The sequence below is a fragment of the Oncorhynchus mykiss genome, chromosome 17 (genome assembly GCF_013265735.2).
Source record: "Oncorhynchus mykiss isolate Arlee chromosome 17, USDA_OmykA_1.1, whole genome shotgun sequence".
Lineage (NCBI taxonomy): Eukaryota > Metazoa > Chordata > Actinopteri > Salmoniformes > Salmonidae > Oncorhynchus > Oncorhynchus mykiss.
In genome coordinates, this window is record NC_048581.1 from 93,572,918 (window position 1) to 93,599,440 (window position 26,523).

The window sequence follows — 26,523 nt, forward strand, 5'->3', positions numbered from 1 at the left end:
TCAAAGCCTTGTCCGCAGCTGCCCCCCCCCCTCTGATAATGGAGCACAGCCTCACTTTCCCTCTGATAATGGAGCTCAGCCTCTCTCTTTCCCTCTGATAATGGAGCTCAGCCTCTCTTTCCCTCTGATAATGGAGCTCAGCCTCTCTTTCCCTCTGATAATGGAGCTCAGCCTCTCTTTCCCTCTGATACTGGAGCTCAGCCTCTCTCTTTCCCTCTGATAATGGAGCTCAGCCTCTCTTTCCCTCTGATACTGGAGCTCAGCCTCTCTTTCCCTCTGATACTGGAGCTCAGCCTCTCTTTCCCTCTGATACTGGAGCTCAGCCTCTCTCTTTCCCTCTGATACTGCCCACATTGTATAAATACATACTCCCCGTCTTTGTTTCCTGGCAATAATCACACTTTCCTGTTGGATGCTTTCCAATCCCACCATTCATCTTGAAAATAGAGCCTCCTCTCTCCTGTCCCTTGCTGCCATCCTCCACTCCCAGACTTTCCTCTGTACTTGAAATAAATGCCTGCCCTTAGTATCTCTATTCCACTGCTCCTGTCATCTCTACACCATCACTGTCTATATCAGGCTTTTAACCTGTCATCTCTACACCATCACTGTCTATATCAGGCTTTAACCTGTCATCTCTACACCATCACTGTCTATATCAGGCTTTTAACCTGTCATCTCTACACCATCACTGTCTATATCAGGCTTTAAACCTGTTATCTCTACACCATCACTGTCCATATCAGGCTTTTAACCTGTCATCTACACCATCACTGTCCATATCAGGCTTTAAACCTGTTATCTCTACACCATCACTGTCCATTTCAGGCTTTTAACCTGTCATCTCTACACCATCACTGTCCATATCAGGCTTTTAACCTGTCATCTCTACACCATCACTGTCTATATCAGGCTTTTAACCTGTTATCTCTACACCATCACTGTCCATATCAGGTTTTTAACCTGTTATCTCTACACCATCACTGTCTATATCAGGCTTCCTGTCATCTCTACACCATCACTGTCTATATCAGGCTTTAACCTGTCATCTCTACACCATCACTGTCCATATCAGGCTTTTAACCTGTCATCTCTACACCATCACTGTCCATATCAGGCCTTTAACCTGTCATCTCTACACCATCACTGTCCATATCAGGCTTTAACCTGCTCCTGTCATCTCTACACCATCACTGTCCATATCAGGCTTTTAAACTGTCATCTCTACACCATCACTGTCCATTTCAGGCTTTTAGCCTCTGCCTTGCTCATTAAAACTACTATATCCCCACTACTAAGTGCTTGTTTGGCCAATACATCAACTGCCTCGTTCCCCTCCACATGGGCTGGGCCCCAAGTAACCCTAACCTGTAACCCATCCGTCTCATCCTGCCATGGGTTTGTAGCACATCATAAATCAGAGCTAAAGGACTGGAGACTCATTAACACTATAGATGGACAGCTATTCAGAGATGGCTTCATAACAACATGGCTGTACTAAAATCTACAGGGACTTCATGTTGAGAAAGAAAGAAAGTATGGGAACTGTAAAAATATCTGAACACTATGAAGTGGATATGAACACACATACTCAATTACATACTCGCTTACACATACGAACTTATACATACAGTGGGGCAAAAAAAAATTGTCAGCCACCAATTGTGCAAGTTCTCCCACTTAAAAAGATGAGAGAGGCCTGTAATTTTCATCATAGGTACACTTCAACTATGACAGACAAAATGAAAAAATAAATCCAGAAAATCACATTGTAGGATTTTTAATGAATTTATTTGCAAATTATGGTGGAAAATAAGTATTTGGTCAATAACAAAAGTTTATCTCAATACTTTGTTATATACCCTTTGTTGGCAATGACAGAGGTCAAATGTTTTCTGTAAATCTTCACAAGGTTTTCACACACTGTTGCTGGCCCAACAGTGTGGCCCATTCCTCCATGCAGATCTCCTCTAGAGCAGTGATGTTTTGGGGCTGTTGCTGGGCAACACGGACTTTCAACTCCCTCCAAAGATCTTCTATGGGGTTCAGATCTGGAGATTGGCTAGGCCACTCCAGGACTTTGAAATGCTTCTTACGAAGCCACTCCTTCGTTGCCCGGGCGGTGTGTTTGGGAGCATTGTCATGCAGAAAGATCCAGCCACGTTTCAATGCCCTTGCTGATGGAAGGAGGCATTCACTCAAAATCTCACGATACATGGCCCCATTCATTCTTTCCTTTACACGGATCAGTCGTCCTGGTCTCTTTGCAGAAAAACAGCCCCAAAGCATGATGTTTCCACCCCCATGCTTCACAGTAGGTATGGTGTTCTTTGGATGCAACTCAGCATTCTTTGTCCCCCAAACACGACGAGTGGAGTTTTTACCAAAAAGTTATATTTTGGTTTCATCTGACCATATGACATTCTCCCAATCTTCTTCTGGATCATCCAAATGCTCTCTAGCAAACTTCAGACGGGCCTGGACATGTACTGGCTTAAGCAGGGGGACACGTCTGGCACTGCAGGATTTGAGTCCCTGGCGACGTAGTGTGTTACTGATGGTAGGCTTTGTTACTTTGGTCCCAGCTCTCTGCAGGTCATTTACTAGGTCCCCCCGTGTGGTTCTGGGATTTTTGCTCACCGTTCTTGTGGTAATTTTGACCCCACGGGGTGAGATCTTGCGTGGAGCCCCAGATCGAGGGAGATTATCAGTGGTCTTGTATGTCTTCCATTTCCTAATACTTGCTCCCACAGTTGATTTCTTCAAACCAAGCTGCTTACCTATTGCAGAATCAGTCTTCCCAGCCTGGTGCAGGTCTACAATTTTGTTTCTGGTGTCCTTTGACAGCTCTTTGGTCTTGGCCATAGTGGAGTTTGGAGTGTGACTGTTTGAGGTTGTGGACAGGTGTCTTTTATACTGATAACAAGTTCAAACAGGTGCCATTAATACAGGTAACGAGTGGAGGACAGAGGAGCCTCTTAAAGAAGATGTTACAGGTCTGTGAGAGCCAGAAATCTTGCTTGTTTGTAGGTGACCAAATACTTATTTTCCACCATAATTTGCAAATAAATTCATAAAAAATCCTACAATGTGATTTTCTGGATTTTTTCCCCTCATTTTGTCTGTCATAGTTGAAGTGTATCTATGATGAAAATTACAGGCCTCTCATCTTTTTAAGTGGAAGAACTTGCACAATTGGTGGCTGACTAAATGCTTTTTTGCCCCACTGTATCCCTGTACCATAAACTTCACATTCGGTTTGGGCCACGTTTCCTGCACAAAAAAATCACCCCAGATTTAGCTGGCATATATCCACAATGAATTGCTTGAACTCCTGCCCATTAGGCAACAGTGTCTTCTGTGGCCGTCTCTCTTATCTGCCCTCTTCTGTGGCCGTCTCTCTTATCTGCCCTCTTCTGTGGCCGTCTCTCTTATCTGCCCTCTTCTGTGGCCGTCTCTCTTATCTGCCCTCTTCTGTGGCCGTCTCTCTTATCTGCCCCTCTTCTGTGGCCGTCTCTCTTATCTGCCCTCTTCTGTGGCCGTCTCTCTTATCTGCCCTCTTCTGTGGCCGTCTCTCTTATCTGCCCCCTTCTGTGGCCGTCTCTCTTATCTGCCCTCTTCTGTGGCCGTCTCTCTTATCTGCCCTCTTCTGTGGCCGTCTCTCTTATCTGCCCTCTTCTGTGGCCGTCTCTCTTATCTGCCCCTCTTCTGTGGCCGTCTCTCTTATCTGCCCTCTTCTGTGGCCGTCTCTCTTATCTGCCCTCTTCTGTGGCCGTCTCTCTTATCTGCCCCTCTTCTGTGGCCGTCTCTCTTATCTGCCCTCTTCTGTGGCCGTCTCTCTTATCTGCCCCTCTTCTGTGGCCGTCTCTCTTATCTGGCCCGATCCGTGTAGGGTGGAGGGCAAGATCCATGTTGAGTGTAGGGCCCGATCCGTGTAGGGTGGAGGGCCCGATCCGTGTAGGGCCCGATCCGTGTAGGGTGGAGGGCCCGATCCGTGTGGGGTGGAGGGCCCAATCCGTGTGTTCATATTTCATGTCTATTCATGGTTATTCACACTTACCTGGTAGTCAGAGGGCAGGTAAAAATAAAATCTAAACAGAACTGTATTTTATAACATGAGAACATGGAGAAACAGGTTGGATGATCACCAATACCACTGTTACTCATCACCGATACCACTGTTACTCCCTCCAGCAGCCTGTTGGACATCACCAATACCACTGTTACTCATCACCGATACCACTGTTACTCCCTCCAGCAGCCTGTTGGACATCACCAATACCACTGTTACTCATCACCGATACCACTGTTACTCATCACCAATACCACTGTTACTCATCACCAATACCACTGTTACTCATCACCAATACCACTGTTACTCATCACCAATACCACTGTTACTCATCACCAATACCACTGTTACTCATCACCAATACCACTGTTACTCCCTCCAGCAGCCTGTTGGACATCACCAATACCACTGTTACTCATCACCAATACCACTGTTACTCATCACCAATACCACTGTTACTCATCACCAATACCACTGTTACTCATCACCAATACCACTGTTACTCATCACCAATACCACTGTTACTCATCACCAATACCACTGTTACTCATCACCAATACCACTGTTACTCATCACCAATACCACTGTTACTCATCACCAATACCACTGTTACTCAACTTTTATTTTGTGTCTAGAATGTCTATATTTACACATAGAAACATTGTGTCTGATTTACAACTGAATTCTTCTCCATAGTATAGCAATAGCAGCAGTGTTAAAACATCACATTTCAAAAAGCATGGAAAGGAAATATTTTGTCTTGTCCTTCAGATGATCTGGCGATGAAGCACACAATTACTGAGGGACGCCTCTGTGTTCGCGTACTAGTCGGAACTAGGAAACTGCGAAATGTCCAACTTACTAACTAACTGGTTGTAGTTATACACGTGCTGCGTTCAACTAGTTAGGAAGTCAGACATTTCAGCGTTCCCTAGTTCTGACAGGCACGTGAACGCTGCAGGTGTCACTGTGAATAACATACAGGGCTCTTGTTCAAGTTGGACTGCTGGCTGTTAAAGGACTGACGCGTTAACCTTAATAGTTACATCCTCCGGTCTACTTGAGAGTAGTTTTGTCTTCCCTCCTGTGGATATAATAGTTCAGTGCTTGGTGGTGACTCAACAGGAAAAAGTTCAGATCAGGGTCAGGTTAAAGTGTTGACAATGTATTGATGGAATATGATGAATAGCTTGTTTATTCTTGGACTGACTCAGTGTTTATTTACAGAAACAGCGCGGGCAGTAATGTGGTAAAACCAGACAACCAGTGAGAACAAAGGAGATGGCAGCACTCAGTCTGCACACAGGAGGTGAAGCCATAAGCCTTCCTTCACCCCACAGTTCATCCGGTTGTCTTCCTCTCAACCACCTCCTGATTCACATTCAGCATCATAACCCATTCATCAGATCCAGTCTCTCTACACAAGAGGTTCACCTCTGCCCTTTCACCCCATTATAAACCACACTGGTTTCAGTGAATATTGATCTGTCCTTAGTAGGGGTAGGATCACAATGATACGAAACCAACAGACAGACAGGTAGGTAGACAGACAGGTAGACTCCGTGTCATGGACAGGTAAGGCAGCAGAATCATCCCAGAGCCTTTGATGAGTTTGTAGTAGTGATCTGATCCGAGCTACAGAGGGCTTTCTATGGGCTGGCTGGGGACACAAACCAACAACATACTGGTATGGGTCTAGAACCCAGAGACTGCAGAGAACTGAGTCTGGGACTGGAACCCAGAGAGTACAGAGAACAGAGTTTGGGACTAGAGTCTGGGACTAGAACCCAGAGTACAGAGAACAGTCTGGGAATAGAACCCAACAAGTACTGCGAGCAGAGGCTTGGGGACTAGAACCGATAGAGTTCAGAGAGCCTAGAACCCAGAGACAAGAAAGCAGAGTTAGAAGGCTAGAGTTTAAAGCATAGACAGACAATTGGTTCAGTCCACTAGAGCCTTTACAGACGTTCAACCTGAAGGGGTTTGTGGGCCATAATGTCTTCCAGTGTCCACTGTCTCAAACCAGTGAACACAAACTGTGTTCAAGTCAACAAGCTCCAAAATGACCAAAAAATCATGGAAGTAGCACATCAAACTTTCCATTTTAATGACACATCTATGTTCTGTAGTGTTCTCTTGAAAACATTCTGATGATTTAGTCCTAGTTGTTTACAGCACACAGCTGAGACAAGACAGTAGTACAGACATACAGCACCATCATGTGGTGTATAAAAGTTATTCTGAACATAGTCATCTACCAACAATGTTATTTAAGTGATTACTGGGTTGTTGTTTTAGTTCAATAACTGCCTCTGTAGGAGTGGCACTGTCTTCACAAACACATCTCTGCTGTTCCTTACCATAGGCACTTAACCCCTTGTGCACAATGAACATCAGATGATTCCCAAATGGCACCCTATTCCCTATATAGTGCACTACTTTACACCAGCCAAATGGCACCCTATTCCCTATATAGTGCACTACTTTACACCAGCCAAATGGCACCCTATTCCCTATATAGTGCACTACTTTACACCAGCCAAATGGCACCCTATTCCCTATATAGTGCACTACTTTACACCAGCCAAATGGCACCCTATTCCCTATATAGTGCACTACTTTTGACCAGGGCCGAGGGCACTACACAGTCAACTGGGTGTAATTTGGGACGTGAACTCAGAATAATCAGATTGATGATTAGGCTTTAATAATAAACCCTGTTATGTAATGGAACATTAACACCCCAACCTGGTGAACCAACCACACAGGAAGTCAACTCAGCTAAACCAACCACACAGGAAGTCAACTCAGCTAAACCAACCACACAGGAAGTCAACTCAGCTAAAACAACCTGGAGACATAATACAAAAATAAAGGTTAGGTACCCATCAGAAAAACTAAACCAAAGCCTAGTTTAGGCCACTTTAACAATAATACCAATATTCCCATCATCAAACTGATTAAGAACAGCTGATAAATACTATATCTACGGTAGAAATAGTCCTATATCTACGGTAGAAATAGTCCTATATCTACAGTAGAAATAGTCCTATATCTACGGTAGAAATAGTCCTATATCTACGGTAGAAATAGTCCTATATCTACAGTAGAAATAGTCCTATATCTACGGTAGAAATAGTCCTATATCTACAGTAGAAATAGTCCTATATCTACAGTAGAAATAGTCCTATATCTACGGTAGAAATAGTCCTATATCTACAGTAGAAATAGTCCTATATCTACGGTATAAATAGTCCTATATCTACGGTAGAAATAGTCCTATATCTACGGTAGAAATAGTCCTATATCTACGGTAGAAATAGTCCTATATCTACAGTAGAAATAGTCCTATATCTACGGTAGAAATAGTCCTATATCTACGGTAGAAATAGTCCTATATCTACGGTAGAAATAGTCCTATATCTACGGTAGAAATAGTCCTATATCTACGGTAGAAATAGTCCTATATCTACGGTAGAAATAGTCCTATATCTACAGTAGAAATAGTCCTATATCTACGGTAGAAATAGTCCTATATCTACGGTAGAAATAGTCCTATATCTACGGTAGAAATAGTCCTATATCTACAGTAGAAATAGTCCTATATCTACGGTAGAAATAGTCCTATATCTACAGTAGAAATAGTCCTATATCTACAGTAGAAATAGTCCTATATCTACAGTAGAAATAGTCCTATATCTACGGTAGAAATAGTCCTATATCTACAGTAGAAATAGTCCTATATCTACGGTAGAAATAGTCCTATATCTACGGTAGAAATAGTCCTATATCTACGGTAGAAATAGTCCTATATCTACAGTAGAAATAGTCCTATATCTACGGTAGAAATAGTCCTATATCTACGGTAGAAATAGTCCTATATCTACGGTAGAAATAGTCCTATATCTACAGTAGAAATAGTCCTATATCTACGGTAGAAATAGTCCTATATCTACGGTAGAAATACTACTTCTCTCTCTCTCTCTCTCTCTATATATATATACAGTTATCCTTTGTACAGTTTAAAGCAGAGGGACTTTCTGTAGGGGAACCGACCAGAGGTAATAAATTAATCAATAGATTAATTAATGGATTAATGAATCAATCAAAAAATGGGCAGGGGATTGGTGTGGGCAGAGGTAGAGATGCCAGAAGAAGACGTGGTAGAGGACATGTAGTAGGTAAGTTCTCAGGTGGAGGTGCTCTTGGAGAAGTTGGGATAAAGCACCGCAGCAGTCACTGCTACCATCACTGCTACAACTGGCATCCAGGGGCTCCAACCGGCCTGCAGGAGACAGACGGACACAGAGAGAGAAAGACTGGGTTAGTCTAGGCCGTCAGCTAGCCTACACCGGGGCTGAGATTGAGGCCACAGGTACAGGTTGGAGAGAGAGAGAGAGATAGAGGGGGGATGGGGTGTAGGAAAGTGAGAAACAGTGTGGCACAGTTACTGGGAGAGAGCCAGTTAAGTTACCTCACGGGAGAAAAATAATCTGAAACTCAAACACGACTGTTCTGACTGAGGGAACAAGGAAAAATACATGCTCATTTGGTTTAAAAACAGGAAAACATTTAAAAGCTGCTGGTATGATGGTCATAAAGCAATAATGACAAAAAACAAAAACAAAAAAAACTTGAAACCAAAGAATAAGCGTTGGTGGCATTGTGTTAGTGATCCAAGACAGACAGGCATCAATGATTATAGAGTGATCCAAGACAGACAGGCATCAATGAGTATAGAGTGATCCAAGACAGGCATCAGGCATCAATGAGTATAGAGTGATCCAAGACAGGCATCAGGCATCAATGAGTATAGAGTGATCCAAGACAGACAGGCATCAGGCATCAATGAGTAGAGTGATCCAAGACAGACAGGCATCAATGAGTATAGAGTGATCCAAGACAGACAGACAGGCATCAATGAGTATAGAGTGATCCAAGACAGACAGGCATCAGGCATCAATGAGTATAGAGTGATCCAAGACAGACAGGCATCAGGCATCAATGAGTATAGAGTGATCCAAGACAGACAGGCATCAATGAGTATAGAGTGATTCAAGACAGACAGGCATCAATGAGTATAGAGTGATCCAAGACAGACAGGCATCAATGAGTATAGTGATCCAAGACAGACAGGCATCAATGAGTATAGAGTGATCCAAGACAGACAGAAGGCATCAATGAGTATAGAGTGATCCAAGACAGACAGAGGGCATCAATGAGTATAGAGTGATCCAAGACAGACAGAAGGCATCAATGAGTATAGAGTGATCCAAGACAGACAGAGGGCATCAATGAGTATAGAGTGATCCAAGACAGACAGAGGGCATCAATGAGTATAGAGTGATCCAAGACAGACAGAGGGCATCAATGACTGTGATAATATATACAGTACATTCGGAAAGTATTCAGACCATTGACTTTTACAGCCTCCTTTTAAAATGGATTACATTTTTTTTATTCTGTCAAACTACACACAATACTCCATGACAAAGCAAAAACAGATTAACATTTTGGCAAATTGATAATAAAAAAAACTACAAAACTGAAATAACATTTACATAAATATTCAGACCCTTTACTCAGTACTTTGTTGAAGCACCTTTGGCAGTGATTACAGCCTCAAGTCTTCTTGGGTATGACACTACATGCTTGTCACAACTGTATTTGGGGAGTTTCTCCCATTCTTCTCTGCAGATCCTCTCAAGCTCTGTCAGGTTGGATGGGGAGCGTCACTGCACAGTTATTTTCAGGTCTCTCCAGAGATGTTTGATCGGATTCAAGTCCGGGCCACTCATGGACATTCCAGAGACTTGTCCCGAAGCCACTCCTGCGTTGTCTTGGCTGTGTGCTTAGGGTCATTGTCCTGTTGGAAGGTGAACTTTCACCCCAGTCTGAGGTCCTGAGCGCTCTGGAGCAGGTTTTCATCAAGAATCTCTGTACTTTCCTCCACTCATCTTTCCCTTGATCCTGACCAGTCTCCCAGTCACTGCCGCTGAAAAACATCCCCACAGCATGATGCTGCAACACCATGCTTTACCGTAGGGATGGTGCCAGGTTTCCTCCAGACGTGACGCTTGGCATTCAGGCCAAAGAGTTAAATCTTGGTTTCATCAGACCAGAGAATCTTGTTTCTCATGGTCGGAGAGTCCTTTAGGTGCCTTTTGGCAAACTCCAAGTGGGCTGTCATGTGGCTTTTACTGATGAGTGGCTTCCGTCTGGCCACTCTACCATAAAGGCCTGATTGCTGGAGTGCTGCAGAGATGGTTGTCCTCCTGGAAGGTTCTCTCCACAGAGGAACTCTGGAACCACCCTGAGCAAGGCCCTTCTCCCCCGATTGCGCAGTTTGCTCAGGTGTCAACCTCTAAGAAGAGTCTTGGTGGTTCTAAACTTCCTCCATCGAAGAATCATGGTGTGTTTCTTCCCAAATCATGTTCAATCAATTGAATTTACCACAGCTGGACTCCAATCAAGTTGTAGAAACATGTAAAGGATGATCAATGGAAACAGGATGCACCTGAGCTCCATTTCAAGTCTCATCTCTGTTTTTTATTTTTAATATATTTGCAAAACATGTAGCTTTGTCATTATGGGGTATTGTACGTAGATTGATGAGGGAAAAACATGTATTTAATCAATTTCAGAATAAGGCTGTAATGTAACAAAATGTGGAAAAAGTCAAAGGGTCTGAATACTTTCAGAAGGCTCAGCAGACTGATAATGCTGACAGGTTAGTTTAGGGGGCTGGTCAACTGTGATAATATATAGACTGATAATGCTGACAGGTTAGTTTAGTGCAGGGCTGGTCAACTGTGATAATATAGACTGATAATGCTGACAGGTTAGTTTAGTGGGCTGGTCAACTGTGATAATATAGACTGATAATGCTGACAGGTTAGTTTAGGGGGCTGGTCAACTGTGATAATATATAGACTGATAATGCTGACAGGTTAGTTTAGTGCAGGGCTGGTCAACTGTGATAATATAGACTGATAATGCTGACAGGTTAGTTTAGTGGGCTGGTCAACTGTGATAATATATAGACTGATAATGCTGACAGGTTAGTTTAGTGCAGGGCTGGTCAACTGTAATAATATAGACTGATAATGCTGACAGGTTAGTTTAGGGGGCTGGTCAACTGTGATAATATATAGACTGATAATGCTGACAGGTTAGTTTAGTGCAGGGCAGGTCAACTGTAATAATATAGACTGATAATGCTGACAGGTTAGTTTAGTGGGCTGGTCAACTGTGATAATATAGACTGATAATGCTGACAGGTTAGTTTAGGGGGCTGGTCAACTGTGATAATATAGACTGATAATGCTGACAGGGTAGTTTAGGGGGCTGGTCAACTGTGATAATATAGACTGATAATGCTGACAGGTTAGTTTAGTGGGCTGGTCAACTGTGATAATATATAGACTGATAATGCTGACAGGTTAGTTTAGTGCAGGGCTGGTCAACTGTGATAATATAGACTGATAATGCTGACAGGTTAGTTTAGTGGGCTGGTCAACTGTGATAATATATAGACTGATAATGCTGACAGGTTAGTTTAGTGCAGGGCAGGTCAACTGTAATAATATAGACTGATAATGCTGACAGGTTAGTTTAGTGGGCTGGTCAACTGTGATAATATAGACTGATAATGCTGACAGGTTAGTTTAGGGGGCTGGTCAACTGTGATAATATAGACTGATAATGCTGACAGGGTAGTTTAGGGGGCTGGTCAACTGTGATAATATAGACTGATAATGCTGACAGGTTAGTTTAGTGGGCTGGTCAACTGTGATAATATAGACTGATAATGCTGACAGGTTAGTTTAGGGGGCTGGTCAACTGTGATAATATAGACTGATAATGCTGACAGGTTAGTTTAGTGGGCTGGTCAACTGTGATAATATAGACTGATAATGCTGACAGGTTAGTTTAGTGGGCTGGTAAACTGTGATAATATAGACTGATAATGCTGACAGGTTAGTTTAGTGCAGGGCTGGTCAACTGTGATAATATAGACTGATAATGCTGACAGGTTAGTTTAGGGGGCTGGTCAACTGTGATAATATAGACTGATAATGCTGACAGGTTAGTTTAGTGGGCTGGTCAACTGTGATAATATAGACTGATAATGCTGACAGGGTAGTTTAGGGGGCTGGTCAACTGTGATAATATAGACTGATAATGCTGACAGGTTAGTTTAGTGGGCTGGTCAACTGTGATAATATAGACTGATAATGCTGACAGGTTAGTTTAGGGGGCTGGTCAACTGTGATAATATAGACTGATAATGCTGACAGGTTAGTTTAGTGCAGGGCTGGTCAACTGTGATAATATAGACTGATAATGCTGACAGGTTAGTTTAGGGGGCTGGTCAACTGTGATAATATAGACTGATAATGCTGACAGGTTAGTTTAGGGGGCTGGTCAACTGTGATAATATATAGACTGATAATGCTGACAGGTTAGTTTAGGGGGCTGGTCAACTGTGATAATATATAGACTGATAATGCTGACAGGTTAGTTTAGGGGGCTGGTCAACTGTGATAATATATAGACTGATAATGCTGCCAGGTTAGTTTAGTGGGCTGGTCAACTGTGATAATATAGACTGATAATGCTGACAGGGTAGTTTAGGGGGCTGGTCAACTGTGATAATATAGACTGATAATGCTGACAGGTTAGTTTAGTGGGCTGGTCAACTGTGATAATATAGACTGATAATGCTGACAGGTTAGTTTAGGGGGCTGGTCAACTGTGATAATATAGACTGATAATGCTGACAGGTTAGTTTAGTGGGCTGGTCAACTGTGATAATATAGACTGATAATGCTGACAGGTTAGTTTAGGGGGCTGGTCAACTGTGATAATATAGACTGATAATGCTGACAGGTTAGTTTAGGGGGCTGGTCAACTGTGATAATATATAGACTGATAATGCTGACAGGTTAGTTTAGGGGGCTGGTCAACTGTGATAATATAGACTGATAATGCTGACAGGTTAGTTTAGGGGGCTGGTCAACTGTGATAATATATAGACTGATAATGCTGACAGGTTAGTTTAGGGGGCTGGTCAACTGTGATAATATATAGACTGATAATGCTGCCAGGTTAGTTTAGGGGGCTGGTCAACTGTGATAATATATAGACTGATAATGCTGACAGGTTAGTTTAGGGGGCTGGTCAACTGTGATAATATATAGACTGATAATGCTGCCAGGTTAGTTTAGGGGGCTGGTCAACTGTGATAATATATAGACTGATAATGCTGCCAGGTTAGTTTAGGGGGCTGGTCAACTGTGATAATATAGACTGATAATGCTGACAGGGTAGTTTAGGGGGCTGGTCAACTGTGATAATATAGACTGATAATGCTGACAGGTTAGTTTAGTGGGCTGGTCAACTGTGATAATATATAGACTGATAATGCTGACAGGTTAGTTTAGTGCAGGGCTGGTCAACTGTGATAATATAGACTGATAATGCTGACAGGTTAGTTTAGTGGGCTGGTCAACTGTGATAATATATAGACTGATAATGCTGACAGGTTAGTTTAGTGCAGGGCTGGTCAACTGTAATAATATAGACTGATAATGCTGACAGGTTAGTTTAGTGGGCTGGTCAACTGTGATAATATAGACTGATAATGCTGACAGGTTAGTTTAGGGGGCTGGTCAACTGTGATAATATAGACTGATAATGCTGACAGGGTAGTTTAGGGGGCTGGTCAACTGTGATAATATAGACTGATAATGCTGACAGGTTAGTTTAGTGGGCTGGTCAACTGTGATAATATAGACTGATAATGCTGACAGGTTAGTTTAGGGGGCTGGTCAACTGTGATAATATAGACTGATAATGCTGACAGGTTAGTTTAGTGGGCTGGTCAACTGTGATAATATAGACTGATAATGCTGACAGGTTAGTTTAGTGGGCTGGTCAACTGTGATAATATAGACTGATAATGCTGACAGGTTAGTTTAGTGCAGGGCTGGTCAACTGTGATAATATAGACTGATAATGCTGACAGGTTAGTTTAGGGGGCTGGTCAACTGTGATAATATAGACTGATAATGCTGACAGGTTAGTTTAGTGGGCTGGTCAACTGTGATAATATAGACTGATAATGCTGACAGGGTAGTTTAGGGGGCTGGTCAACTGTGATAATATAGACTGATAATGCTGACAGGTTAGTTTAGTGGGCTGGTCAACTGTGATAATATAGACTGATAATGCTGACAGGTTAGTTTAGGGGGCTGGTCAACTGTGATAATATAGACTGATAATGCTGACAGGTTAGTTTAGTGCAGGGCTGGTCAACTGTGATAATATAGACTGATAATGCTGACAGGTTAGTTTAGGGGGCTGGTCAACTGTGATAATATAGACTGATAATGCTGACAGGTTAGTTTAGGGGGCTGGTCAACTGTGATAATATATAGACTGATAATGCTGACAGGTTAGTTTAGGGGGCTGGTCAACTGTGATAATATATAGACTGATAATGCTGACAGGTTAGTTTAGGGGGCTGGTCAACTGTGATAATATATAGACTGATAATGCTGCCAGGTTAGTTTAGTGGGCTGGTCAACTGTGATAATATAGACTGATAATGCTGACAGGGTAGTTTAGGGGGCTGGTCAACTGTGATAATATAGACTGATAATGCTGACAGGTTAGTTTAGTGGGCTGGTCAACTGTGATAATATAGACTGATAATGCTGACAGGTTAGTTTAGGGGGCTGGTCAACTGTGATAATATAGACTGATAATGCTGACAGGTTAGTTTAGTGGGCTGGTCAACTGTGATAATATAGACTGATAATGCTGACAGGTTAGTTTAGGGGGCTGGTCAACTGTGATAATATAGACTGATAATGCTGACAGGTTAGTTTAGGGGGCTGGTCAACTGTGATAATATATAGACTGATAATGCTGACAGGTTAGTTTAGGGGGCTGGTCAACTGTGATAATATAGACTGATAATGCTGACAGGTTAGTTTAGGGGGCTGGTCAACTGTGATAATATATAGACTGATAATGCTGACAGGTTAGTTTAGGGGGCTGGTCAACTGTGATAATATATAGACTGATAATGCTGCCAGGTTAGTTTAGGGGGCTGGTCAACTGTGATAATATATAGACTGATAATGCTGACAGGTTAGTTTAGGGGGCTGGTCAACTGTGATAATATATAGACTGATAATGCTGCCAGGTTAGTTTAGGGGGCTGGTCAACTGTGATAATATATAGACTGATAATGCTGCCAGGTTAGTTTAGGGGGCTGGTCAACTGTGATAATATATAGACTGATAATGCTGCCAGGTTAGTTTAGGGGGCTGGTCAACTGTGATAATATATAGACTGATAATGCTGACAGGTTAGTTTAGGGGGCTGGTCAACTGTGATAATATAGACTGATAATGCTGACAGGTTAGTTTAGTGCAGGGCTGGTCAACTGTGATAATATAGACTGATAATGCTGACAGGTTAGTTTAGTGGGCTGGTCAACTGTGATAATATATAGACTGATAATGCTAACAGGTTAGTTTAGTGCAGGGCTGGTCAACTGTGATCATATATAGACTGATAATGCTGACAGGTTAGTTTAGTGGGCTGGTCAACTGTGATAATATAGACTGATAATGCTGACAGGTTAGTTTAGGGGGCTGGTCAACTGTGATAATATATAGACTGATAATGCTGACAGGTTAGTTTAGTGCAGGGCTGGTCAACTGTGATAATATAGACTGAAATGCCAACAGGTTAGTTTAGGGGGCTGGTCAACTGTGATAATATAGACTGATAATGCTAGTTATCAGTTTAGATAATGCTAGTTATTAGTTTAGTGCAGGGCTGGCAGTTAGAGAGGAAGACACCGACGAAGGCAGTTAGAGAGGAAGACTGACGAAGGCAGTTAGAGGAAGACTCTGACGAAGGCAGTTAGAGAGGAAGACACCGACGAAGGCAGTTAGAGAGGAAGACTGACGAAGGCAGTTAGAGAGGAAGACACCGACAAAGGCAGTTAGAGAGGAAGACACAGACGAAGGCAGTTAGAGAGGAAGACACTGATGAAGATAGATGATGAAGGTAGTTAGAGCCACAATTTCTCCTAACCCCTCCTGTCTCAGCCGCCAGTATTTATACTGCAGTAGTTTATGTGTCGGGGGCTAGGGTCAGTTTGTTATATCTGGAGTACTTCTCCTGTCTTATCCGGTGTCCTGTGTGAATTTAAGTATGCTCTCTCTAATTCTCTCTTTTTTTCTCTCTCTCGGAGGACCTGAGCCCTAGGACCATGCCTCAGGACTACCTGGCATGATGACTCCTTGCTTCCCCCAGTCCACCTGGTCATGCTGCTGCTCCAGTTTCTACTGTTCTGCCTGCGGATATGGAACCCTGACCTGTTCACCGGACATGCTACCTGTCCCAGACCTGCTGTTTTGGACTCTCTACCGCACCAGCTGTCTCTAGTATTTTTATTTTACTTTACCCCCCTCGTGGTATCCGATTGTTAATAGTTACTATCTTGTCTCATCGCTACAACTCCCGTACGGGCTCGGGAGAGACGAAGGTCGAGAGCCATGCGTCCTCCGAAACACAACCCAACCAAGCCGCACTGCTTCTTAACACAGCGCGCATCAGACCCGGAAGCCAGCTGCACCAATGTGTCGGAGGAAACACCGTGCACCTGGCGACCTGGTTAGCGCGCACTGTGCCCGGCCCACCACTGGAGTCGCTAGTCCGCAATGAGAGAAGGATATCCCTACCGGCCAAACCCTCCCTTACCCTGACGAAGCTAGGCCAATTGTGCGTCGCCCCACGGACCTCCCGGTCGCGGGCGGCTGCGACAGAGCCTGGGAGCGAACCCAGAGTCTCTGGTGGCACAGCTATGCACCTGCTGTCTCTAACTCTCAATGATCGGCTATGAAAAGCCAACTGACATTTACTCCTGAGGTGCCGACCTGTTGCACTCTCTACAACCACTGTGATTATTATTATCTGACCCTGCTGGTCATCTATGAACATTTGAACATCTTGGCCATGTTCTGTTATAATCTCCACCCGGCACAGCCAGAAGAGGACTGGCCACCCCACATAGCCTGGTTCCTCTCTAGGTTTATAATCTCCACCCGGCACAGCCAGAAGAGGACTGGCCACCCCTCATAGCCTGGTTCCTCTCTAGGTTTCTTCCTAGGTTTTGGCCTTTCTAGGGAGTTTTTCCTAGCCACCGTGCTTCTACACCTGCATTGCTTGCTGTTTGGGGTTTTAGGCTGTGTTTCTGTACAGCACTTTGAGACATCAGCTGATGTAAGAAGGGCTTTATAAATACATTTGATTGATTGGTTAGAGAGAATGATACTGATGAAGATGACAGACAGATGACAGACAACACAACAGGAACACGGTGTACCTTTCTACCACAACTGGCTGAACCACCAATACAGCAAGGCCGGGATAAGGCCGATGAAAATGGCCTGGACAGGCTGCAATATGGGTGGCTAAAGGAGGGAGGGATCAGAGAGAATAATCAAATAGAATAACCAATATTTTCAACTAATCAAAGAAATTAAAACAAAGAAAAAATGAAAACGAATCAATAAACAAAAAAACCTGAATGGAGGGGCCATGGGGAAAGTAGCGGCAGGAGGGGGGGACTGGAGGCAGGGGGACTGGAGGCAGGAGGGGGGGACTGGAGGCAGGGGAACTGGAGGCAGGAGGGGGGGACTGGAGGCAGGGGGACTGGAGGCAGGAGGGGAGGGGGGGGGAACTGGAGGCAGGAGGGGGGGGCTGGAGGCAGGAGGGGGGGACTGGAGGCAGGAGGGGGGGAAACTGGAGGCAGGAGGGGGGGGGGGACTGGAGGCAGGGGGGGACTGGAGGAAGGGGGGGGGGGGGGGGGGGCTGGAGGCAGGGGAACTGGAGGCAGGAGGGGGGGACTGGAGGCAGGGGGACTGGAGGCAGGAGGGGAGGGGGGGGGGGGAACTGGAGGCAGGAGGGGGGGGCTGGAGGCAGGAGGGGGGGACTGGAGGCAGGAGGGGGGGAAACTGGAGGCAGGAGGGGGGGGACTGGAGGCAGGGGGGGACTGGAGGAAGGGGGGGGCGACTGGAGGCAGGAGGGTGGGTACTGGAGGCAGGAGGGTGGGTACTGGAGGCAGGAAGGGGGTACTGGGAGGCAGGAAGGGGGGAATGGGAGGCAGGATGGGGGGAACGGGAGGCAGGATGGGGGGAACGGGAGGCAGGACGGGGGGAACTAGAAGCAGGAGGGGGGGTACTGGAGGCAGGAGGGGGGGTACTGGAGGCAGGGGGGGGGGAACTGGAGGCAGGAGGGGGGTACTGGAGGCAGGAGGGGGGGAACGGGAGGCAGGGGGGGGGGGAACGGGAGGCAGGAGGGGGGAACTGGAGGCAGGAGGGGGACAACGGGAGGCAGGAGGGGGAAACAAACGTATAGATACATGTCACACCACATCTAGAAGCTGAACAGAGGTGTAATTTTTGTTCAGGGAGGTCTAGTAACAGTGAGAACCAGTTATAACTCCCTGAGGTGTATGCTTGCTCACCCGCCATCTTAGATATAAAAGCATTACACCGTTAGGGTGGATGTAGCCCAGATTAGAGGTAGTTATATCATATTTATTCATTACACTGTTAGGGTGGATGTAGCCCAGGCTAGAGGTAGTTATATCATATTTATTCATTATGCTGTTAGGGTGGATGTAGCCCAGGCTAGAGGTAGTTATATCATATTTATTCATTACACTGTTAGGGTGGATGTAGCCCAGGCTAGAGGTAGTTATATCATATTTATTCATTACACTGTTAGGGTGGATGTAGCCCAGGCTAGAGGTAGTTCCACCATATTTATTCATTACACCATTAGGGTGGATGTAGCCCAGGCTAGAGGTAGTTATATCATATTTATTCATTACACTGTTAGGGTGGATGTAGCCCAGGCTAGAGGTAGTTCCACCATATTTATTCATTACACCATTAGGGTGGATGTAGCCCAGGCTAGAGGTAGTTATATCATATTTATTCATTACACTGTTAGGGTGGATGTAGCCCAGGCTAGAGGTAGTTATATCATATTTATTCATTATGCTGTTAGGGTGGATGTAGCCCAGGCTAGAGGTAGTTATATCATATTTATTCATTATGCTGTTAGGGTGGATGTAGCCCAGGCTAGAGGTAGTTATATCATATTTATTCATTACACTGTTAGGGTGGATGTAGCCCAGGCTAGAGGTAGTTATATCATATTTATTCATTACGCTGTTAGGGTGGATGTAACCCAGGCTAGAGGTAGTTATATCATATTTATTCATTATGCCGTTAGGGTGGATGTAGCCCAGGCTAGAGGTAGTTATATCATATTTATTCATTACACTGTTAGGGTGGATGTAGCCCAGGCTAGAGGTAGTTATATCATATTTATTCATTATGCTGTTAGGGTGGATGTAGCCCAGGCTAGAGGTAGTTATATCATATTTATTCATTATGCTGTTAGGGTGGATGTAGCCCAGGCTAGAGGTAGTTATATCATATTTATTCATTACACCATTAGGGTGGATGTAGCCCAGGCTAGAGGTAGTTCCACCATATTTATTCATTATGCTGTTAGGGTGGATGTAGCCCAGGCTAGAGGTAGTTATATCATATTTATTCATTACGCTGTTAGGGTGGATGTAGCCCAGGCTAGAGGTAGTTATATCATATTTATTCATTACGCTGTTAGGGTGGATGTAGCCCAGGCTAGAGGTAGTTCCACCATATTTATTCATTACACTGTTAGGGTGGATGTAGCCCAGGCTAGAGGTAGTTATATCATATTTATTCATTATGCTGTTAGGGTGGATGTAGCCCAGGCTAGAGGTAGTTATATCATATTTATTCATTACGCTGTTAGGGTGGATGTAGCCCAGGCTAGAGGTAGTTATATCATATTTATTCATTACACCGTTAGGGTGGATGTAGCCCAGGCTAGAGGTAGTTATATCATATTTATTAATTATGCTGTTAGGGTGGATGTAGCCCAGGCTAGAGGTAGTTATATCATATTTATTCATTATGCTGTTAGGGTGGATGTAACCCAGGCTAGAGGTAGTTATATCATATTTATTCATTATGCTGTTAGGGTGGATGTAGCCCAGGCTAGAGGTAGTTATATCATATTTATTCATTATGCTGTTAGGGTGGATGTAGCCCAGGCTAGAGGTAGTTATATCATATTTATTCATTATGCTGTTAGGGTGGATGTAGCCCAGGCTAGAGGTAGTTATATCATATTTATTCATTACACTGTTAGGGTGGATGTAGCCCAGGCTAGAGGTAGTTCCACCATATTTATTCATTACACCGTTAGAGTGGATGTAACCCAGGCTAGAGGTAGTTATATCATATTTATTCATTATGCTGTTAGGGTGGATGTAACCCAGGCTAGAGGTAGTTATATCATATTTATTCATGTTTGTTATTCTGGTCATCTCTCCCTCAGACTGGGAACTCTAAATGGTGGTAGTGGTATATCGTCTTTGGCATCCCAACACTCTGGACAGCTACTTTCTCTCTTTGTAGATCGCATAAAAGGTATATATGTGTGATTGACTGATTGAAATAAATTACAATCAAATGCCCTATGGGACAATCTGTCTCAGGCAATGCTGACTTGTCCAAGACTCACAGTCAAATGTCTTGCAAAAAATAACATTAAATTGGGAACATCATGAATGGTTCTCATAACAGACATAGATGTCCCAGAGCACCCATTGTGATTCCTTTAGCATATCCAGTACAGGCTCTGAACCAAAGACAAGAGAGATTGGTGGCCTCTGTGTAGGGTCAGGGGGTCACTACTCACATTCTGGCCCTTGTCTTGCAGCAGTTTGAGGTTAACTTTACACTGTTCCAGCTCCTCGTTGATGGAGCGTTTCTCCTGCTCAGTCCTCTCACAACACTTCCTCAGATCACACAGCAAGTTCTGAGTGTCCTCATACTATGGGGGGATAGACAGATAGAGAGGGAGAGAAGGGGGGGAGAGAGATAAAAGCAACAGAAAGTGAGATACGTGTTTGTATCATACCTCTGTGGGGGACCTGTATCATACCTCTCTCTAGGGGACCTGTATCATACCTCTCTAGGGGACCTGTATCATACCTCTCTCTGGGGGACCTGTATCATACCTCTCTAGGGGACCTGTATCATACCTCTCTCTGGGGGACCTGTATCATACCTCTCTGGGGGACCTGTATCATACCTCTCTCTAGGGGACCTGTATCATACCTCTCTCTAGGGGACCTGTATCATACCTCTCTCTGGGGGACCTGTATCATACCTCTCTAGGGGACATGTATCACACATCTCTCTGGGGGACCTGTATCATACCTCTCTAGGGGACCTGTATCATACCTCTCTCTGGGGGACCTGTATCATACCTCTCTAGGGGACATGTATCATACCTCTCTCTGGGGGACCTGTATCATACCTCTCTCTGGGGGACCTGTATCATACCTCTCTCTGGGGGACCTGTATCATACCTCTCTCTGGGGGACCTGTATCATACCTCTCTCTGGGGGACCTGTATCATACCTCTCTCTGGGGGACCTGTATCATACCTCTCTAGGGGACCTGTATCATACCTCTCTAGGGGACCTGTATCATACCTCTCTAGGGGACCTGTATCATACCTCTCTCTGGGGGACCTGTATCACACCTCTCTCTGGGGGACCTGTATCATACCTCTCTGGGGACCTGTATCATACCTCTCTCTGGGGGACCTGTATCATACCTCTCTCTGGGGGACCTGTATCATACCTCTCTCTGGGGGACCTGTATCATACCTCTCTCTGGGGGACCTGTATCATACCTCTCTCTGGGGGACCTGTATCATACCTCTCTCTAGGGGACCTGTATCATACCTCTCTCTAGGGGACCTGTATCATACCTCTCTCTAGGGGACCTGTATCACACATCTCTCTGGGGGACCTGTATCATACCTCTCTCTAGGGGACCTGTAACATACCTCTCTCTGGGGGACCTGTATCACACATCTCTCTGGGGGACATGTATCATACCTCTCTAGGGGACCTGTATCATACCTCTCTAGGGGACCTGTATCATACCTCTCTCTAGGGGACCTGTATCATACCTCTCTCTAGGGGACCTGTATCACACATCTCTCTGGGGGACCTGTATCATACCTCTCTCTAGGGGACCTGTAACATACCTCTCTCTGGGGGACCTGTATCATACCTCTCTCTGGGGGACCTGTATCATACCTCTCTCTAGGGGACCTGTATCACACATCTCTCTGGGGGACCTGTATCATACCTCTCTCTAGGGGACCTGTAACATACCTCTCTCTGGGGGACCTGTATCACACATCTCTCTGGGGGACCTGTATCATACCTCTCTAGGGGACCTGTATCATACCTCTCTAGGGGACCTGTATCATACCTCTCTAGGGGACCTGTATCATACCTCTCTCTGGGGGACCTGTATCATACCTCTCTCTGGGGGACCTGTATCATACCTCTCTCTGGGGGACCTGTATCATACCTCTCTCTGGGGGACCTGTATCATACCTCTCTCTGGGGGACCTGTATCATACCTCTCTCTGGGGGACCTGTATCATACCTCTCTCTGGGGGACCTGTATCATACCTCTCTCTGGGGGACCTGTATCATACCTCTCTCTAGGGGACCTGTATCATACCTCTCTCTAGGGGACCTGTATCATACCTCTCTCTAGGGGACCTGTATCACACATCTCTCTGGGGGACCTGTATCATACCTCTCTCTAGGGGACCTGTAACATACCTCTCTCTGGGGGACCTGTATCACACATCTCTCTGGGGGACATGTATCATACCTCTCTCTCGGGGACATGTATCATACCTCTCTCTGCAGGCTCTGTGTGCTGCTAGCAGCCTGGGTTAACTGTGACTGCAGCTTGTTAGCGTCCTGGAGGTGTTGGTCCTGCAGTGAGCCCAGTCTACTCTGCATCTCTCCCTGGGACTTCTCCAAACTCTGCAGATTGCTGCTCAGACTGGCAGTCTGCTTCCTGGAACTGAGGGGGACAAAGAGACAATATAAAACCATGTCCAGAAGTCCAGACAGGGTGGATCTTCTGAAACACATCAGTCTGCTGCTGACTGGCAGTCGGCTCCCTGGAAGACAAGGGGAGGACAGCAGAAGATCATGTCAGGATACGGACGGAAGTCTGAAGTCGTTGCAAATGTTGTATCTCAGAGAGAGGTACTTTGATCTCATTTTGCAAAGTGAACACACCCCCCTTCCAATACCTGCTAGCCAAGCCGCCTCTACCCCACACCCAGACTGTCACTACCTGCTAGCCCAGCCACCTCTACCTCACACCCAGACAGTTAAATAACTGCTAGCCCAGCCACCTCTTCCCCACACCCAGACTGTCACTACCTGCTAGCCCAGCCACCTCTTCCCCACACCCAGACTGTCACTACCTGCTAGCCCAGCCACCTCTACCTCACACCCAGACAGTTAAATAACTGCTAGCCCAGCCACCTCTTCCCCACACCCAGACTGTCACTACCTGCTAGCCCAGCCACCTCTTCCCCACACCCAGACTGTCACTACCTGCTAGCCCAGCCACCTCTACCCCACACGAGACAGTTAAATACCTGCTAGCCCAGCCACCTCTTCCCCACACCCAGACTGTCACTACCTGCTAGCCCAGCCACCTCTTCCCCACACCCAGACTGTCACTACCTGCTAGCCCAGCCACCTCTTCCCCACACCCAGACTGTCACTACCTGCTAGCCCAGCCACCTCTACCTCACACCCAGACTGTCACTACCTGCTAGCCCAGCCACCTCTTCCCCACACCCAGACTGTCACTACCTGTTAGCCCAGCCACCTCTTCCCCACACGAGACAGTTAAATACCTGCTAGCCCAGCCACCTCTTCCCCACACCCAGACTGTCACTACCTGCTAGCCCAGCCACCTCTTCCCCACACCCAGACTGTCACTACCTGCTAGCCCAGCCACCTCTTCCCCAAACGAGACAGTTAAATACCTGCTAGCCCAGCCACCTCTTCCCCACACCCAGACTGTCACTACCTGCTAGCCCAGCCACCTCTTCCCCACACCCAGACTGTCACTACCTGCTAGCCCAGCCACCTCTTCCCCACACCCAGACTGTCACTACCTGCTAGCCCAGCCACCTCTACCTCACACCCAGACTGTCACTACCTGCTAGCCCAGCCACCTCTTCCCCACACCCAGACTGTCACTACCTGCTAGCCCAGCCACCTCTTCCCCACACCCAGACTGTCACTACCTGCTAGCCCAGCCACCTCTTCCCCAAACGAGACAGTTAAATACCTGCTAGCCCAGCCACCTCTTCCCCACACCCAGACTGTCACTACCTGCTAGCCCAGCCACCTCTTCCCCACACCCAGACTGTCACTACCTGCTAGCCCAGCCACCTCTTCCCCACACCCAGACTGTCACTACCTGCTAGCCCAGCCACCTCTACCTCACACCCAGACTGTCACTACCTGCTAGCCCAGCTACCTCTTCCCCACACCCAGACTGTCACTACCTGCTAGCCCAGCCACCTCTACCCCACACGAGACAGTTAAATACCTGCTAGCCCAGCCACATCTACCTCACACCCAGACTGTCACTACCTGCTAGCCCAGCCACCTCTTCCCCATACCCAGACTGTCACTACCTGCTAGCCCAGCCACCTCTTCCCCACACCCAGACTGTCACTACCTGCTAGCCCAGCCACCTCTTCCCCACACCCAGACTGTCACTACCTGCTAGCCCAGCCACCTCTTCCCCACACCCAGACTGTCACTACCTGCTAGCCCAGCCACCTCTACCCCACACGAGACAGTTAAATACCTGCTAGCCCAGCCACCTCTACCCCACACGAGACAGTTAAATACCTGCTAGCCCAGCCACCTCTACCTCACACCCAGACTGTCACTACCTGCTAGCCCAGCCACCTCTTCCCCACACCCAGACTGTCACTACCTGCTAGCCCAGCCACCTCTACCCCACACGAGACAGTTAAATACCTGCTAGCCCAGCCACCTCTACCCCACACAAGACAGTTAAATACCTGCTAGCCCAGCCACCTCTCCCTCACACCCAGACTGTCACTACCTGCTAGCCCAGCCACCTCTTCCCCACACCCAGACTGTCACTACCTGCTAGCCCAGCCACCTCTACCCCACACGAGACAGTTAAATACCTGCTAGCCCAGCCACATCTACCTCACACCCAGACTGTCACTACCTGCTAGCCCAGCCACCTCTTCCCCACACCCAGACTGTCACTACCTGCTAGCCCAGCCACCTCTTCCCCACACCCAGACTGTCACTACCTGCTAGCCCAGCCACCTCTTCCCCACACCCAGACTGTCACTACCTGCTAGCCCAGCCACCTCTACCCCACACGAGACAGTTAAATACCTGCTAGCCCAGCCACCTCTACCCCACACGAGACAGTTAAATACCTGCTAGCCCAGCCACCTCTACCTCACACCCAGACTGTCACTACCTGCTAGCCCAGCCACCTCTTCCCCACACCCAGACTGTCACTACCTGCTAGCCCAGCCACCTCTACCCCACACGAGACAGTTAAATACCTGCTAGCCCAGCCACCTCTACCCCACACGAGACAGTTAAATACCTGCTAGCCCAGCCACCTCTTCCCCACACGAGACAGTTAAATACCTGCTAGCCCAGCCACCTCTACCTCACACCCAGACAGTTAAATACCTGCTAGCCCAGCCACCTCAGTGCCAAGCTAGCACTACTACCCCCCAGATTGAGATAGTACTATGTTGAAGGAGAAACAGTCCTGACAGGACGGTGTTGAGTGTCAGCAGAGACTTGGGGACTGACAGAGAGCAGAGGCAGCAAAAGTCCCTTTTACTCTTCCCAGTGTGTCTGTATACAGGGAAGTGGACATCTGATGTGAAACTAGAAGTTAAACCGCCCGCACTAAAACCTGGTTCATGAAGAGCAGAGACGGTGCCAAACATGGAACTGTCCTACCTGTGAAAACAGTTGTGAATGGAGGAGGTGCTGTGGGAAACGGCTCTGAATGGAGGAGGTGCTGTGGAAACAGCTCTGAATGGAGGAGGTGCTGTGGGAAACAGCTGTGAATGGAGATGTGCTGTGGGAAACGGCTCTGAATGGAGGAGGTGCTGTGGGAAACAGCTGTGAATGGAGATGTGCTGTGGGAAACGGCTCTGAATGGAGGAGGTGCTGTGGGAAACGGCTCTGAATGGAGGAGGAGCTGTGGAAACGGCTCTGAATGGAGGAGGTGCTGTGGGAAACGGCTCTGAATGGAGGAGGTGCTGTGGGAAACAGCTCTGAATGGAGGAGGTGCTGTGGGAAACGGCTCTGAATGGAGGAGGTGCTGTGGGAAACGGCTCTGAATGGAGGAGGTGCTGTGGGAAACAGC

The 26,523-nt window shown here is 46.3% G+C and overlaps 1 protein-coding gene across 8 annotated transcripts in view; it reads right to left on the bottom strand.

Moving 5' to 3' along the window:
• Positions 1 to 5,265: 5,265 nt before the first annotated feature.
• The window catches only part of LOC110494844 (sarcolemmal membrane-associated protein), a 112,513-nt gene continuing 91,255 nt past the window's right edge, over positions 5,266 to 26,523 (bottom strand). For 7 of the 8 annotated variants that reach the window (XM_036950988.1, XM_036950985.1, XM_036950989.1 and 4 more), the window contains 3 exons: positions 22,959 to 23,130; positions 20,924 to 21,058; positions 5,266 to 8,357 (listed from right to left, as the gene is read on the bottom strand). In XM_036950988.1, coding sequence (XP_036806883.1) covers positions 8,262 to 8,357; positions 20,924 to 21,058; positions 22,959 to 23,130 — 403 coding nt within the window. In that variant the 3' untranslated portion in view covers positions 5,266 to 8,261. Of the gene's footprint in view, positions 8,358 to 17,483; positions 17,572 to 20,923; positions 21,059 to 22,958; positions 23,131 to 26,523 lie in introns of all 8 variants that reach the window. The other variant, XM_036950984.1, reaches the window with a different exon arrangement.